This window comes from Stegostoma tigrinum, chromosome 1 (assembly GCF_030684315.1).
Source record: "Stegostoma tigrinum isolate sSteTig4 chromosome 1, sSteTig4.hap1, whole genome shotgun sequence".
Lineage (NCBI taxonomy): Eukaryota > Metazoa > Chordata > Chondrichthyes > Orectolobiformes > Stegostomatidae > Stegostoma > Stegostoma tigrinum.
Genome location: NC_081354.1, coordinates 85,302,794 through 85,316,467, shown reverse-complemented (window position 1 = coordinate 85,316,467; position 13,674 = coordinate 85,302,794). Strand labels below are relative to the sequence as shown.

The following is a 13,674-nucleotide window of genomic DNA, read 5'->3' as shown; positions in this document are numbered from 1 at the left end:
TGAATGCATTGTTCAGAATTCACTTTGTACCAACAGAGATTGTGAGAAGTGTCAATCGTCACCAAGAAGAACCATTCTAACCCGAATGCCTATCTCTATAGCCAGAAGGAGAAGGAGGATTCCATCATTACCTCAAAGACAGTTTATGTGTTTATATCATGTGGGAATGGCTATTTACAACACTGATGTGGAAGAACACTGCTATCTATTGTGTTTTCTACGCACAATAGATTCAGGCAGATAAAGGAAATTATTTCTTTCCAACTCTCAACAGTTTCTACAGCAACACACCCACTTTTCTCTTTATAAGAAGACTCTTGAAGATTTGTTTTATTGAATGGTATAATAGAAAAATAAAACGAGCTGAACAAAGTAAAAACAACAGATATCCTCATGGTCAAATTCTTTGGAACACAATACCACCTTTTTAATGTAAGCGTCAGCAATGCTTCAGCAGAGAAACAAACTTCATTTCACAAAAGCAGGGAAAGTTTTGAAGTGGGGAGGGGTCTCACCATCACATTCACATATGGTTCCTTGTTTTAAAACCTAACACCCTGTTAAAAAAAAGTGGTAGTTCACATCCTTCATCAAGTGATGTTGAGTATAGCTTTTTGTCCTTCAGTCTGTTCTTCAACCTCACCCACCTCCACCCCCGTTCTCCACTTCCCATTTGAACACTATGTCAGACAAACTGAGATTGCCTAATATACAGCCCATCACTCAGCTTCCACTAATTAATCAACTTCTATGCATTATCGGAGAGAGGATCAAGTATCAGAATGATTCAGTTCTAGTTGGGAATTATAGCATTATCTCAGCACAATGAGATGGAGAAGAGATTACTCCCAAGGTCTTTTGTTTTCAAACTGTCATCAAGCAATCTTTCCACATTTCGCTGGAATCCTTGGTATTTTAAAAGGGGCTGGATCACCTCCTTATTTTCATGATGCTTCTGCATAAACAATTTAAAGGGCCAATCCTGCATATTGTGGCTGTTAAGCTTTATCTCTGTTAAAATATAGTCAAGCATTCCAGCAATGTTGATTCTTTCTAATTTATATCTCAGTCTCACACGAGCTGAGTCTGAGAATTTCCATAAGTGATTTCAATAAGTGATTGATCGTGACTTTCATTAATCCATCATTTTTAAAGTGATGCAAATGTTATCCCTTTAAAACTGATCTTTTCCTGGCACTAGTTTAATTCCAGAAGTCTGACATTTGTAAGCCAATCTCTGACCCTGAAGTCAAATTCCAGATTATATGAAAAACTGGATATACAATTCTGCTGTCTGCAAAAAAATGCCAAATTTAGTAACGTCAACGCAAAACAGTTGGCTCACTAAAGCCTCCCTCTGGAATTTAAACTAAACACGTGCTGAAAAGATCATCAAGACCCAGGGTGGTTGGTTGGGATTTGGTTTAAAATGCTCTTGTGAAGCAGTCTACGTTGTTTTATAAAGATAAAGGTGCTATGCAAAATTAAATTATTTTGTTTTCCCAATGTACAAAATCCCAAAAATGTTGCAAGATTCATTGCAATCCATAAACATGATATGATTCTGATTTGTAATCTTGAGCACAGCAGTGCTATTCACCTCTTTTTGTCAAACAATGGTACACAAATGCCAACATTATGACCAATGAGTACTTTAGATTAGATTCCCTGCAGTGTGGAAACCGGCCCTTCAGCCCAACAAGTCCACACTGCCCCTTGAAGCATCCCGCCCAGACCCATTCCCCTGTAACCCACACACCCCTGAACACTATGGGCAATTTAGCATGGCCGATCCACCTAGCCTGCACATCTTTGGACTGTAGGAGGAATCCCGAGCACCCAGAGGAAACCCACTCAGACACGGGGAGACTGTGCAAACTCCACACAGACAGTCACCCGAGGCTGGAATTGAACCCAGGTCCCTGGCACTGTGAGGCTGCAGTGCCAACCACTGCGCCACCGTGCCACCCAAATTTAACTCCTTTTTTTTTGGTCGGAAAGATGTTCTATTTGTCACTTCCACTTAGTTTTCCCCATTGAATAAAATCTTATTTAAACCTCCTCATCAACATCTGTTGTGGATTCAGGGTTTGGAAATTCTAGGTTTTAAAAAATTGGATTATTTTGCTATCATTGATTGTCTGACACTTCTAAACCACATAAAAGAAAGTCATTAAAGGACTGAAAGAAAATAATTCAAGCTCTATTATATCCAAAACAAGCAGTACAAGCTGCAGATTAGCAGACAGCAGTATTGAGTGCTTTTTAAATTGATGTCAGGTCAAATTTATTTCTGCTTTCTCAAGCAGCCTGTTCCTTTTTTATGTTTTCCTCTTCTTCTTATCCTTCACTGTCTCTTTTGCTGTGTTTTCTTGCCAAAATCTCCTCTTTTAATTGAAAAGGCACAAAATGTCACAAAATCTCAGATTACTTACAGCAGAGCGGATGCTATTTACCCATCGCGTCTGTTCGTGCCTCCCCAAAGGAACCATTTACTCAATGCTACTATCCAGATTTCTCCCAATAGCTTTGCACATTCTTCCTTTCCAGCTAATAATCCAATTCTGTTCTGAAAGCCTTGATTGAATCTGCCTACAGCACAGTATCAGCAGCACATTCCAGATCCGAAACAATGAAAATGTTTTCCCTCATGTCACTATTGATTGTTTTGCCAATTTCCTCAAACCAATATCCTCTTGATCCCTCCACCAGTTGGAAGAGCCTTCCCTATATATTCTGTCCATGTCCAACATAATTCTGTTTATTTTTATCAAATCTTCTCCCAACATTCCCATTTACAAGGAAAGCAGCCTTCTTCTTCACTCTCTCAGTAACTGAAACTCATCCTTGGAAACACTCTGCTGAATATTTTCTGCATCCTATCAACTGTTCTTGGGTCTTTTCAAAAGTGTGAGACAACCACCCAGGACTGTCCCATAGTCATCCAGACAACACTGCATGTAGCCTCAAAAAAAAGTATGCAGGTGTCAAAAACAAATGTGTACTTTTAATTTTCTTTGAATTCTAACATATTAGTTCAAAAGATAGGAATAAAAGGCTGTCTGGCTGGGTGGGAAACTGCAGGGGTGCAATTTGGTGAAACAATTAGGATTATGAGCAGTTGGAATAAGTAGCATGACTAATATTTTATCCATGGTACTGATAACAGAGCAGAGGCTAATATCCGTGCCAAACTTACAAACTGCTGTGCACTGCAGACAGGGTCTCAATTGGTATGAGACACCTAGTAAGGGCAGTTAGAACTCATAACATTTGTGACTAGAATTCAAGCTCACAGCCCTGCTGTCAACACCATAAGATGATAAGAAATTGGAGTAGGTGTAGGCCATTTACCCCGTCATATTTGTTCTGCAATTCGAAAAAAAAACACCGTGGATAATCTGATTGTGACCGTACCTCCATTTTTTCTACCTGTCCATCCTCATCTTTCTGAACTCCATCGAGTATAGAGCCAAAGTCCTCAAACTCACTTTTAGATCAAAAATCTATTTCTAAGTATATTCAATAAGCCAATCTCTGCTACTCCCGAGGGAAGAAAATTTAAAACATTGAAATCTTTTGAGTGAAGAAATTCTTCTTTATTTCTGTTTTAAATGGTAATTCCCTTATAAGGAACAACACCCACTAATTCCAGATACCCCATGAGATGAAACAGGCTTCCAGCATTTACTTGATTAAGAGTACTGTTTTCCCACAACTCCGAAAGCATTCGTAGTGACAGTTTTCATTGGAATATAGAGAAGACAGCAGTTTATTACAAGATAGTTGTGATAATTCCTCAGCTGTTAAGGAATATGATGCGAAGAAAGCTCTTCTCCAAGACCCTGGAGGGCCTTTCTCCATTGGTCACAAACCATTACTAAAATTCAGAATATATTCACATTCAGTCAGCTAGAGTTTCTATCCCTTATGGATCAGATTTTTGCTGTTAAATGCATGTAAGCAGACAGACAATATGGTCAGAACAAGTTTGGCTCTAATGTCAAAGAACAATGAACAAGCAGCCTATCAATGCTAACTAGCCAGAACCATAAGTGAAACATAGTTCTTATTAGGGGTTTCCAGTTCTGCTAAGGCCACGGAGAGACCCACAGCACAATGTGCCAGCTGAGTCCAACAGGGAAGACGAGGCTAAAATATTAGGGGGAAATATTGAAGAAAAATGAACACTTTTTTCAACAAAAAACATGGCCAACATTGTCAGCGTGTAAAAGACCAACTGCATCCAAGCTGACATTCATAAAAAAAAATGCTAGGCTATGAATAAACAAGGTTATCTCAGAAAACTTCCCCTTTTGGTGTTCTCAATTAATGATGTTGTGCAACGTCACAAGTAATACACAAGGTCAGGCGGGGGGGGGGGGGGGGGGGGGGTTGGTGTTGTGTGGTGAGGAGAAAGGGTTATTTTTTTTTCCCACACAGATAAAATTGTCAACTGCCAACTGAAGTCCACATGAAGCCATAAGACCATAAGACATGGGAGCAGACATTAGGCTACTCAGCCCTTCGAGTCTGCTCCACCATTTAATTATGGCTGATAAGTTTCTCAACACCCTTGATCCCCTTGACATTGAAGAACCTATCGATGTCTGCCTTAAATGTGCTCAATGACCTGGCTTCCACAGCCTTCTGTGGCAGTGAATTCTACAGATTCACCACTCTCTGGCTTAAGACGTTTCTCTTATTTCTGTTCTAAATGGCCTTCCCTTTACTCTAAGGCTGTGCCCTCAGTTCCAAGTCTCTCCCACCAAGAGAATTGTCTTCCCAACATCCACTCTGTCCAATCCATTCAGTATTCTGTAAGCTTCAATTAGATTCCCCCACTCATCCTTCTAAACTCCATCAAGTATAGGCCCAGAGTCCTCAAACGTACCTCATATGTTAAGCATTTCATTCCTGGGTCCATTCCGCGAGCCTCCTCTGAACCTGCTCCAGGGCCAGTACATCTTTTCTGAGGTATGGGGCCCAAAACTGCGCACAATACACCAAATATGGTTGCCTGATCAGAGTCTTATGGAGCCTCAGAAGTATATCCCTGCTTTTATATTCAAATCCTCTCAAAATAAATGCCAAAGTTGCATTTACCTTCCTAACCACTGACTCAATCTGCAAGTTCACTTTGAGAGAATCCTGAACTAGAACTCCCAAGTCTCTTTGCAATTCAGACTTTTGAATTTTCTCTCCATTTAGAAAATAGTCAATGCTTTTATTCTTCTTACCAAAGTGCAAGGCCTCGCACTTTCCCACATTGTAGTCCATCTGCCACTTCTTTACCCACTCTCCTAACCTGTCCAAATCCTTCTGCAGCCTCCCTGCCTCCTCAGTACTGCCTATCCCTCTACCTATCTTCGTATCATCTGCAAACTTGTCCAGGATGCCCTGAGTTCCTTCATCTAGATCATGTAATGTAAAAAATGAAAAGCTGTGGACCCAAAACTGACCCTTGTGGCTGCCGTTCTGAGAAAGACCCTTTTAACCACACTCTCTGCTTTCTGCCAGACAGCCAATCTTCTATCCATGGCAGCACTTTGGCTGTATCATCATGGGCCCTTATCTTAACTCAGCAGCCTTCCATGCAGCACCTTGTCAAAGGCCTTCTTGAAGTCCAGGTCAATCACATCCAATGGTTGTCCTTGGTCTAACCTGCTCGTTACTTCCTTAAAGAATTCTAACAGAATTGTCAGGTATGACCTCCCCTTGACAAAGCCACGCTGACTTTGCCCTATTTTCTGTGCACTTCCAAGTTTTCAGAAATCTCATCCATCACAATGGACTCTAAAATCTTAACCACAACTGAGGTTAGGCTAATAGGCCTATAATTTCCCTTCTTTTGCCTTACTCCTTTGTCCACCTGCCTATTTTTTCAACAGGATGTATATCCTTAGATATTCAGATCTCAATCCTGAACCCCTTGCAGACATGTCTCCATGATGCCCACCACATCATGCCTGCCAAGTTCGATCTGCGGCACAAGCTCATTTACCTTAATACACCTACTGCATGTGCTCAGATATAACACTTTCAGTCCTGTATTAACCACCCCTCTTCTCATTCCCATTCATTTATGTCTGCTGCTGGTCATATTTGCCACTACAGCCTTCACAGCTGCAGTGATGCAGTTTTCCTTTGCATGCTCTGTTGCTGAGGACACTTTGGATTGAATTTTGTCTGACACCTCTCCTGGTACTGACGTCACAGCTTAACCGATTCGAAATCAAGGGGTACCCAAAGGCTTTGCTCAAGGTAATAAGATGCACAGGTTTCTCCACAACATCAAGGTGGCAAATCATTGATAAGAAAATCCTAATGTTGCTACTTTATTTGCTCTGTTTTACTCTTTTTTCATGTTCTGTGTGTTTAAAATTTTTCACACGTTTGAATTATACCATCTTTTCCTTTTACCTACATGAAAATGCATTCATCCATTTGACAGTACAGAAATGAGCATAGTGCCAGACTAGAGTCAACACCAGTCTTCAGTAAGATAAGCCAGCTTTCTAATCATTATTCAATTTGACAGCACGGGGAAGCAACATAAGAAAACTGTCCATAGTTCCTTTTCTCCTCTCTCTCCCCAGTTAGGAACAGAAGACAGTATGTAACTGAAACAATTGGCAGGGACTCTAAAATAAATAGCAAATCTCCCCAAACTACCTGAACTGATTGTTAATAGGAATTGAAATGCCTGCTAAGTTCCTTCCCTCCCGTGGGGAAGCATCCAACCCCCACTGTGCCTCATTTTAATGTTCTGGTCAAGGTCATGGAAGGTGTTATGGAAAGAATTTGTGGGAACATCTTTTTTAAGTTACACCCAGACTGCTCGGATGAGCAACAGTTACTACACTGAGAAGTAACTACTTAAATCAAACAGCAAGCCAGGAGATGTTTAAGACATCTCCCAGAAATTACAATTCAATTCCTTCTTGAAGTGAAGGTGAAGAAATATGATGAAAACTCATTACAAATTAATACAAACTTCTAGAGAATCTTCTTGCAGATTGCAGAGGCACTTAAGAGATAAATTGCTTGTCAGATAACAACCTCTTCATGTCAGGTTGACTTGACAGCCACTAACAATGGGAATTTCCACAGCTTATTCTGAACAAATATGAAATATGTGCTCTGGGAATGATAGCTGTGACTGTCTGGAGGTAGAGGGGCTCTGCGCTAAATCATCTTCTGTAGTTGGAAGTCTTCTCAATTCCCCACATTTCACTTCAGTTCTGCCAGTTATAGATCACTGTCAACAGTTAAGGCAGCCAATGTGATCTAGCTGCATAGAACACCACCTCTACCAGATGTACTTATATTCTAGACTAATATTCAGCACATTCACAAGGGATGGTGGGTTCTGGCTCAGGTGAGGCAATTAGCATGCTAGAGTTCCCTGAGGTGGTGTGAATGAATGCCCGTCCTTTCTAGCAAGAACACGCATACATCAAGCCTGATCTGTACTGAATTTGTTTGCATCAATATTACGGATCAAGGTTCAGTGACGTTTTTGAACAGCATTATGTCAGGTTTCATTTTCTATAGTCTCTGAAAAGCAACAAACAGAAGCTATAAATCACAAGGTTAAATATAATTACTACAGCTTCTGCATTGCTCAGCAATATAATTAGTCTGAGAGAGGAATAAAACTAATTCATTGTTTTTAAGACTTTATTCTAATATACTTATACAACAGTTGTGTTGATTATACAGTGATGAAATGTACTTTAGTAACCAAACAACAATGCTTGTAACTAGGAAATCTCCCAGACAGCAATGTTGGTGATGTTTATGTGAATGCAAAATATTGCAGATGCCAGAAATCTGAAAGTAAAGAAGAAAAAAAAACACTGGAAACATTCAGCATCTCTAGCAGCAACTGTGGAGAGAAAATCAGCGTTAATATTTTGAGTCAAGTATGACTCTTCTTCAGAGCACAAGAAGAGGTTTTGAAGGCCAGTCACATTCAACTTGAAATGTTAACTCTATTTCTCTCTAGATACATCCTGCCACATTTGCTACAGAATAAAATTCAGGTAATAGTACCCTTTCATTCTACAGTTAAGTACCAGAAAATACAGATCTTTCATCTGGCAGAGGCAACTTTTAACTGAATGTTGCTGCATTTTGCTTTCGCAATTCATTTGCACTGAAGGGAAAGGAATAGCCCCTCATTAAGGGTGATGTTAGTGAGCAGATAATCAGTACAAACATGTTACATAAACTGGATACACAATGGATCATCTACTTTCATTGGTGATATCGCTAATGTATGTTATTAAAAGCTCTCTCCTCCTGAGCAAACATTACAGGTTAATCAGGCAGACTGTCATCCAGATTAAAAATGCCACAACCACATACACACTTCTACACTGTTACCGACTTCAATCTCCTAAACATCAACATGAACAATTCATGTCTTTGCCAGCAATTTAATTAATTTGAATTAGTCAGTAGCACTATTACCTCTAGGTCAAATATTTGCAGGTTCATGCCTCAGTTTAGAATTTGGGCAACACAGTCAAGGCTGACTTTACAACAACATACTGAGGTACCACTCGTTTTGGAAAAAGATGTTAACTCAACTCTACTTCTTCCAGTAATTTTGGACAGACACTTGCAATGCATGTTATAAAAAATATACCTTAATTAGTACTATTAAAAGCAAGATAACTGATCCTTCCCCTTATTGCAGTTTATAAGATAACATGCTGAGATGGACATTAAGTTATAGCATAAACACATCATTTTTCATTCCAACTCAACTCCTGGTGCAACCTTCACCACTTCAAGCTTTCTCATTTGTCCCCTCCCACAGCTTTCTGCCTAGTGCCTGTTTTGGTCTCAGCACTCTTTCAATTTCAATTCCAAGATTCCTCTGACTCTGGGCACAGTAAAAGAAATCTAGAATGCAATAGAAATGCAAAATTTAAAAAAAAAGTAATAGCAGAGGAAGATGCCATATTTATTTGTCAAATGATCTCCCAGTACAAAGTGCAAGGCTCTCCATAAGAAATACCACTGGATTCAATCCAACTTAAGCTTCACATTGGGTTTGGAATCATCCTTTAATAGTACAAGTCTTCACTTTTGCATTGATGGATTAATAAAGAGTTCAAGAATCAATTATAATTTCTTAGTGAGAAATAAATCTGCAGTGTCAGGTCAGTAAATATAAAGATGCACTCACTCCATGCCTGAAGCTTCCACATCAGCAATACCAGGAGGTAACTAGTAGGGGAGGTGGTGTCCTAATGGTATCATCATGGATTGTTAATCTAGAGACCCACGTAATGTTATGGTGACCCAAGTTTAAACCGAATAAAAATCTGGAATTATGAGTCTATTGATGACAACGCATTGGTTGTTGGGAAAAATACCATTTGGTTCACTAATCTTTTTTAGGGAAGGAAACTGACATCCTTACCTGGTCTTGTCTACGAGTAACTCCAGACCCACAGCAATCTGGTTGATTCTGGGAAATTAATTATGCCCTCATCTCTTAAATGAAACAATATGTTTCATATATTGATTCAAATAGATTTGTGCCCCAATTTTATAATGTAGCTTGATAAATTAAACTTTGCATTATGAGTGCTACAAGAGCTGAAATCTAGTGAAGCTCACAGAAGCAAGAAACGAGACAGGAGGCAAAATGTCAATTTCCCAGTGGCAGGTTAAAAACTGGAAAGTAAATTGTCAGAGGATTATAGGCCGAATGTGGTTCAGCAAGCAGCAGGAACCTATTTGAATGTGTTAGCATGTCATGCATTTTTATTAAAACAGATGGTCAGCAAATTTAATTGTACCTTTGCAATTAAGTCTGCAGTGAATGAGAAACACATGCCTTTGGATGTACATCTGTGTGAAGGTGGCATGCAGCAAATGGGGTAGTCCCCTTGATGGATTTGTAGTGAGTGGGAACTAACCTTTCTTGTATGTGAACTTTGTGGAACTTTTGGAGGCAAGACTGAGCTGCTGCATTGAGCTCAGCTGGCAAATAAAAAGGAAAGTAAGGAAATGGCCATCTGAGGGAGGGAGGCCCAAGGAGAAATCATAGGGGACAAGCAGCATGGTCAATCTCTGTCACAGACAACTCAGGCATGATGAAAGGGAGAGCAAGTGCAATTGAAGGCAACTCAGTAGTGAGATATGTGAGTCAAATGTAACAAAGGGCAAGTCTTAGGAGATAAAGGCAGAGTCGAGGGTGATGGCTGGAAGGTCTAGAACGTTAGGGGAACCAGTCCAATGTGAGTGGGAGCAGCTCTATCGTGACAATGAGATATCTTGATAGGTGAACAAGGATATTGGCTCAAGGGTTATGCACGGCAGGGTTAGGGTGATGGAAGAATGAATAAGGGTGATGAACGGAAGGTTAAAGGTGACTGAGGGAGGGTCCAGCATGATGGCGTCTCCAGAGGTCCAAGTGTGGCATTTAGAGAGGTGATCAGCTGTTCGAGTTTGAACTCCTCCTCTCAAACAGAAAGAATGATGTTCTTGGCTCGTACAGAATGAATACTTGTCTAGGCACTAATTAAATATGGCACCCCGATCTTCATGAGGTAATAACAAGGTTAGAAACGTCTTGTCTACCACCACCTCACAACTGATCGCGTCCCTCAACTCTGCAAGGCTGACGAGCTGGTCACAATTACTATAATGCATGACTAGTCATTCAGACTCCATGAGCATATCCTGCTCACTTCCAGTCTCACTATCAGGACACTTGCTGCTGCAACAAAATTCTGCCCAAGACATCATGTATTTTTTTCTGACAACATTTCCAAGTATGAAGCATTGCAACAGCCGATACTTTTCCCTTCACATTTTACATTTCTTGATCTCGCAAGGAATCAAGGGTTACAGTGAGAGTGCAGGGAAGTGGAGTTAAAAAGCCTATCAGCCATGATTAAATGGCAGAGTGGAGTCAATGAGCCGAATGGCGTCACTTCCACTCCTATGTCTTATGGTCTTATGGTCATATTTATTTAGCCTGTGGCATACTAATATTAACCTAAAGGATATTATAGAAGTAACCAAAAGCTTGATCAAAGACACAGCTTTTAGGGAGCATTTTAAAGGATACAGAGGCAGACAGATTGAGAAAAGAAATTCCACACCACCGGGTTTAGGCAGCTGAAGCCATGGCCAGCAATTTAAATATTCCAGGTACAAGATGAGGGTCGATTTTCTGTGAGTTTGCACTTCACTCATGTGCATAGTATCCACTGAAACTAAAACTTTTACAAGTAAATTGGTACTTCGATGTTTAATCTCAAATAATTTGCTGAGGAAAATCCAAACAAGTCAATTTGCAAAGCTACTGAAACAAAAGACTGACCAATTATTGAAATGTGAGGCTGGATGAACACAGCAGGCCCAGCAGATGTTGCTGGGCCTGCTGTGTTCATCCAGCCTCACATTTCATTATCTTGGATTCTCCAGCATCTGCAGTTCCCATTATCACTGACCAATTATTAGGACTTTTTGTTAGACTAAACTTGTTCTAAATCATGTAACATGGTAACAGACACAGGAGAAATTCAGGAACAAAATAAGAGGCATGCTGAAGCCTAAAAAAAACCATGAGATTATAAAGTGAGAAGTATGTTCTGTTCACGTCCTGCGTTTGATTTCTTCTGGCTATGTAGTACTAATGACTAAATTTAAATTCTTAGCTTCCTGGGAAGTTGCCTTGGTACTTCAGCTATTGACAATACTTACAGTCTTTCCAGCTCCTTCAGATCCTGAAAGGCTCCCCTCTCAATGGTGGTTATTTGGTTTTCCATGAGCTGTCTGTGAAGCAGATGACAGAAAATTGAAGCCATGGCATCTTAATGTAACGAACAAGCAGGCAGCCATTAACACCTCGAATGACTACATTTCAAACATTAACAGCAGACTGTGGGTTGGCTTGTCTTTATTCACAGCATATCGTACGCACGTTTGAGATTTCACATCCAATTTGCTCTGCCTGATACTGACACCTGAAACCCATCCAGCTACATGTGCAGCACAGAAAATATGTATGGGTGGGGGAGGGAGGAGGAAAGCATTTCAAATGGGATTTTGAGTTTGGTTTCTAGGCCAATAGCAAAGGCAAAGATATGTGAAAAAAACACATTTGTCGATAACAGAGTGCTTTAAGTTGTTGTAGCAAAAAAAAAGCAGACAAAGCGAGCAGTATTCATGTTGAGTATGTGTACACATTTGCTACAGAATGACAAGTCAACCAGCACTTTCGAGTATAAATTGTGAGTATTATTTTCTAATGCTAACATATTTCACATGGAGCAATTAACAATGTATTTGTCAAAAGAAACATATGTGTGTTCTAATACAGAAATATTTATTTAAAAGGTGCATTAGGATTAGGATTAAAAATTGTTTTTATTGATCTGGTGCCAAAATCTTGTTCCAACCTTTGAGAGTTATCTCATTCAAAAATGTTTGACACTGGCTGCGTCCCTGTGTGTACTCAATGAATAGAACTTGCTTGTGTCAATTTTCTGAAATTGGTGAATAAATACTATTGTCCACTCACAACAAACAAGTGAAGCAAGGACCTTAAAAACAGGGTCAGTTATGGCCCAGCAGAGTGTGCACTGTCATATTACTATTAAATTGTCAAAACAGCAAGTAGCTTGATCATTAGATAGGCATTGGATAAGGTATCCCATGGCATCATTTCAGTTATGCCATATACGTCAATTTCTAACTTCCAAAATTAATAACATCTTCCTGCAGAATTTTTCAATGTTAGTAACCAGATGGGAGAGCAACATTAAGTGTGTAATGGTCTAGATTTATAGCACACAATCACTGCTGTCCCTGCCTTGTGCTAATTTGAACAACACTTTATTCTTACAGTTCATTCAAAAAGGGTATTGCAAAGCATAATTAAATATCAAACTTTTTTTTCAAATAACACAGCCTGCAAGTAAATAGTAGCAAAACTGTATTGTGAGACTTTGCAACAGAAAGATCTGGACTTACAGAACTCGCATATGTCTCAATCCTGAGAAGGCTGATTTGGTGATTCTTGTGATGTTGTTCCCATTCAAATCCCTGAAAGGAAAGAAAAAGTATTTGACAATGAAGCAAAGAGAGGTACCAAGGCAGACTCACGTATCCTTTCCTGAAGCATACCCAACTTGTTGCCATTATTGATTCTTCAACACTCAAGTCATTTTCACATCCATCTGAAATGTTTATGAGTACAGTGTCCTCCAACAATGTCTCCCTGGCCTCACACGCTAAAGAGGCGAAGGTCTCAGAATTAAAAGACTCTCCTGTAAGGCAATCCCTATCATGCTTCTACAAGCAAAATTAAAATTAGGAGTCAGTAAATAATGACTGGCCTGAGAATATTGAAACCAGTTGCTGAAAGAGAGCGAAACTGGCCCTTCTACCAATTCAGACAGCCTGTGTTTTTAGCTGTAAATTTCACAAGCTGGGACCAACAGTTGTTTCAGCAATTTGTGGGTAGAATTAGAAGCCACAGAAACTCTCAAAGAAATCAGGTTTTGGAAGGGATCTGGCTGCAGCAAGATGAATGTGTTTGGGGCGGAAGAATTGCTGTATGTGACTAAAGTTGAAAACCATTACTTTTATTACTTTTTAAAATTATTACCAGTTGATAGCCATCTACCAAAACGCCGA

General features: G+C 39.8%; 1 protein-coding gene across 6 annotated transcripts in view; it reads right to left on the bottom strand.

The window, feature by feature from the left end:
• slit2 (slit homolog 2 (Drosophila)) overlaps positions 1 to 13,674 on the bottom strand; it is a 448,496-nt gene that overhangs the window by 432,315 nt on the left and 2,507 nt on the right. For all 6 annotated transcript variants that reach the window (XM_048546634.2, XM_059646918.1, XM_048546670.2 and 3 more), the window contains exons 2-3: positions 13,009 to 13,080; positions 11,737 to 11,808 (exon numbers count right to left, since the gene is read on the bottom strand). In XM_048546634.2, the coding sequence (XP_048402591.1) occupies positions 11,737 to 11,808; positions 13,009 to 13,080 (144 nt within the window). The remainder of the gene's footprint in view (positions 1 to 11,736; positions 11,809 to 13,008; positions 13,081 to 13,674) is intronic.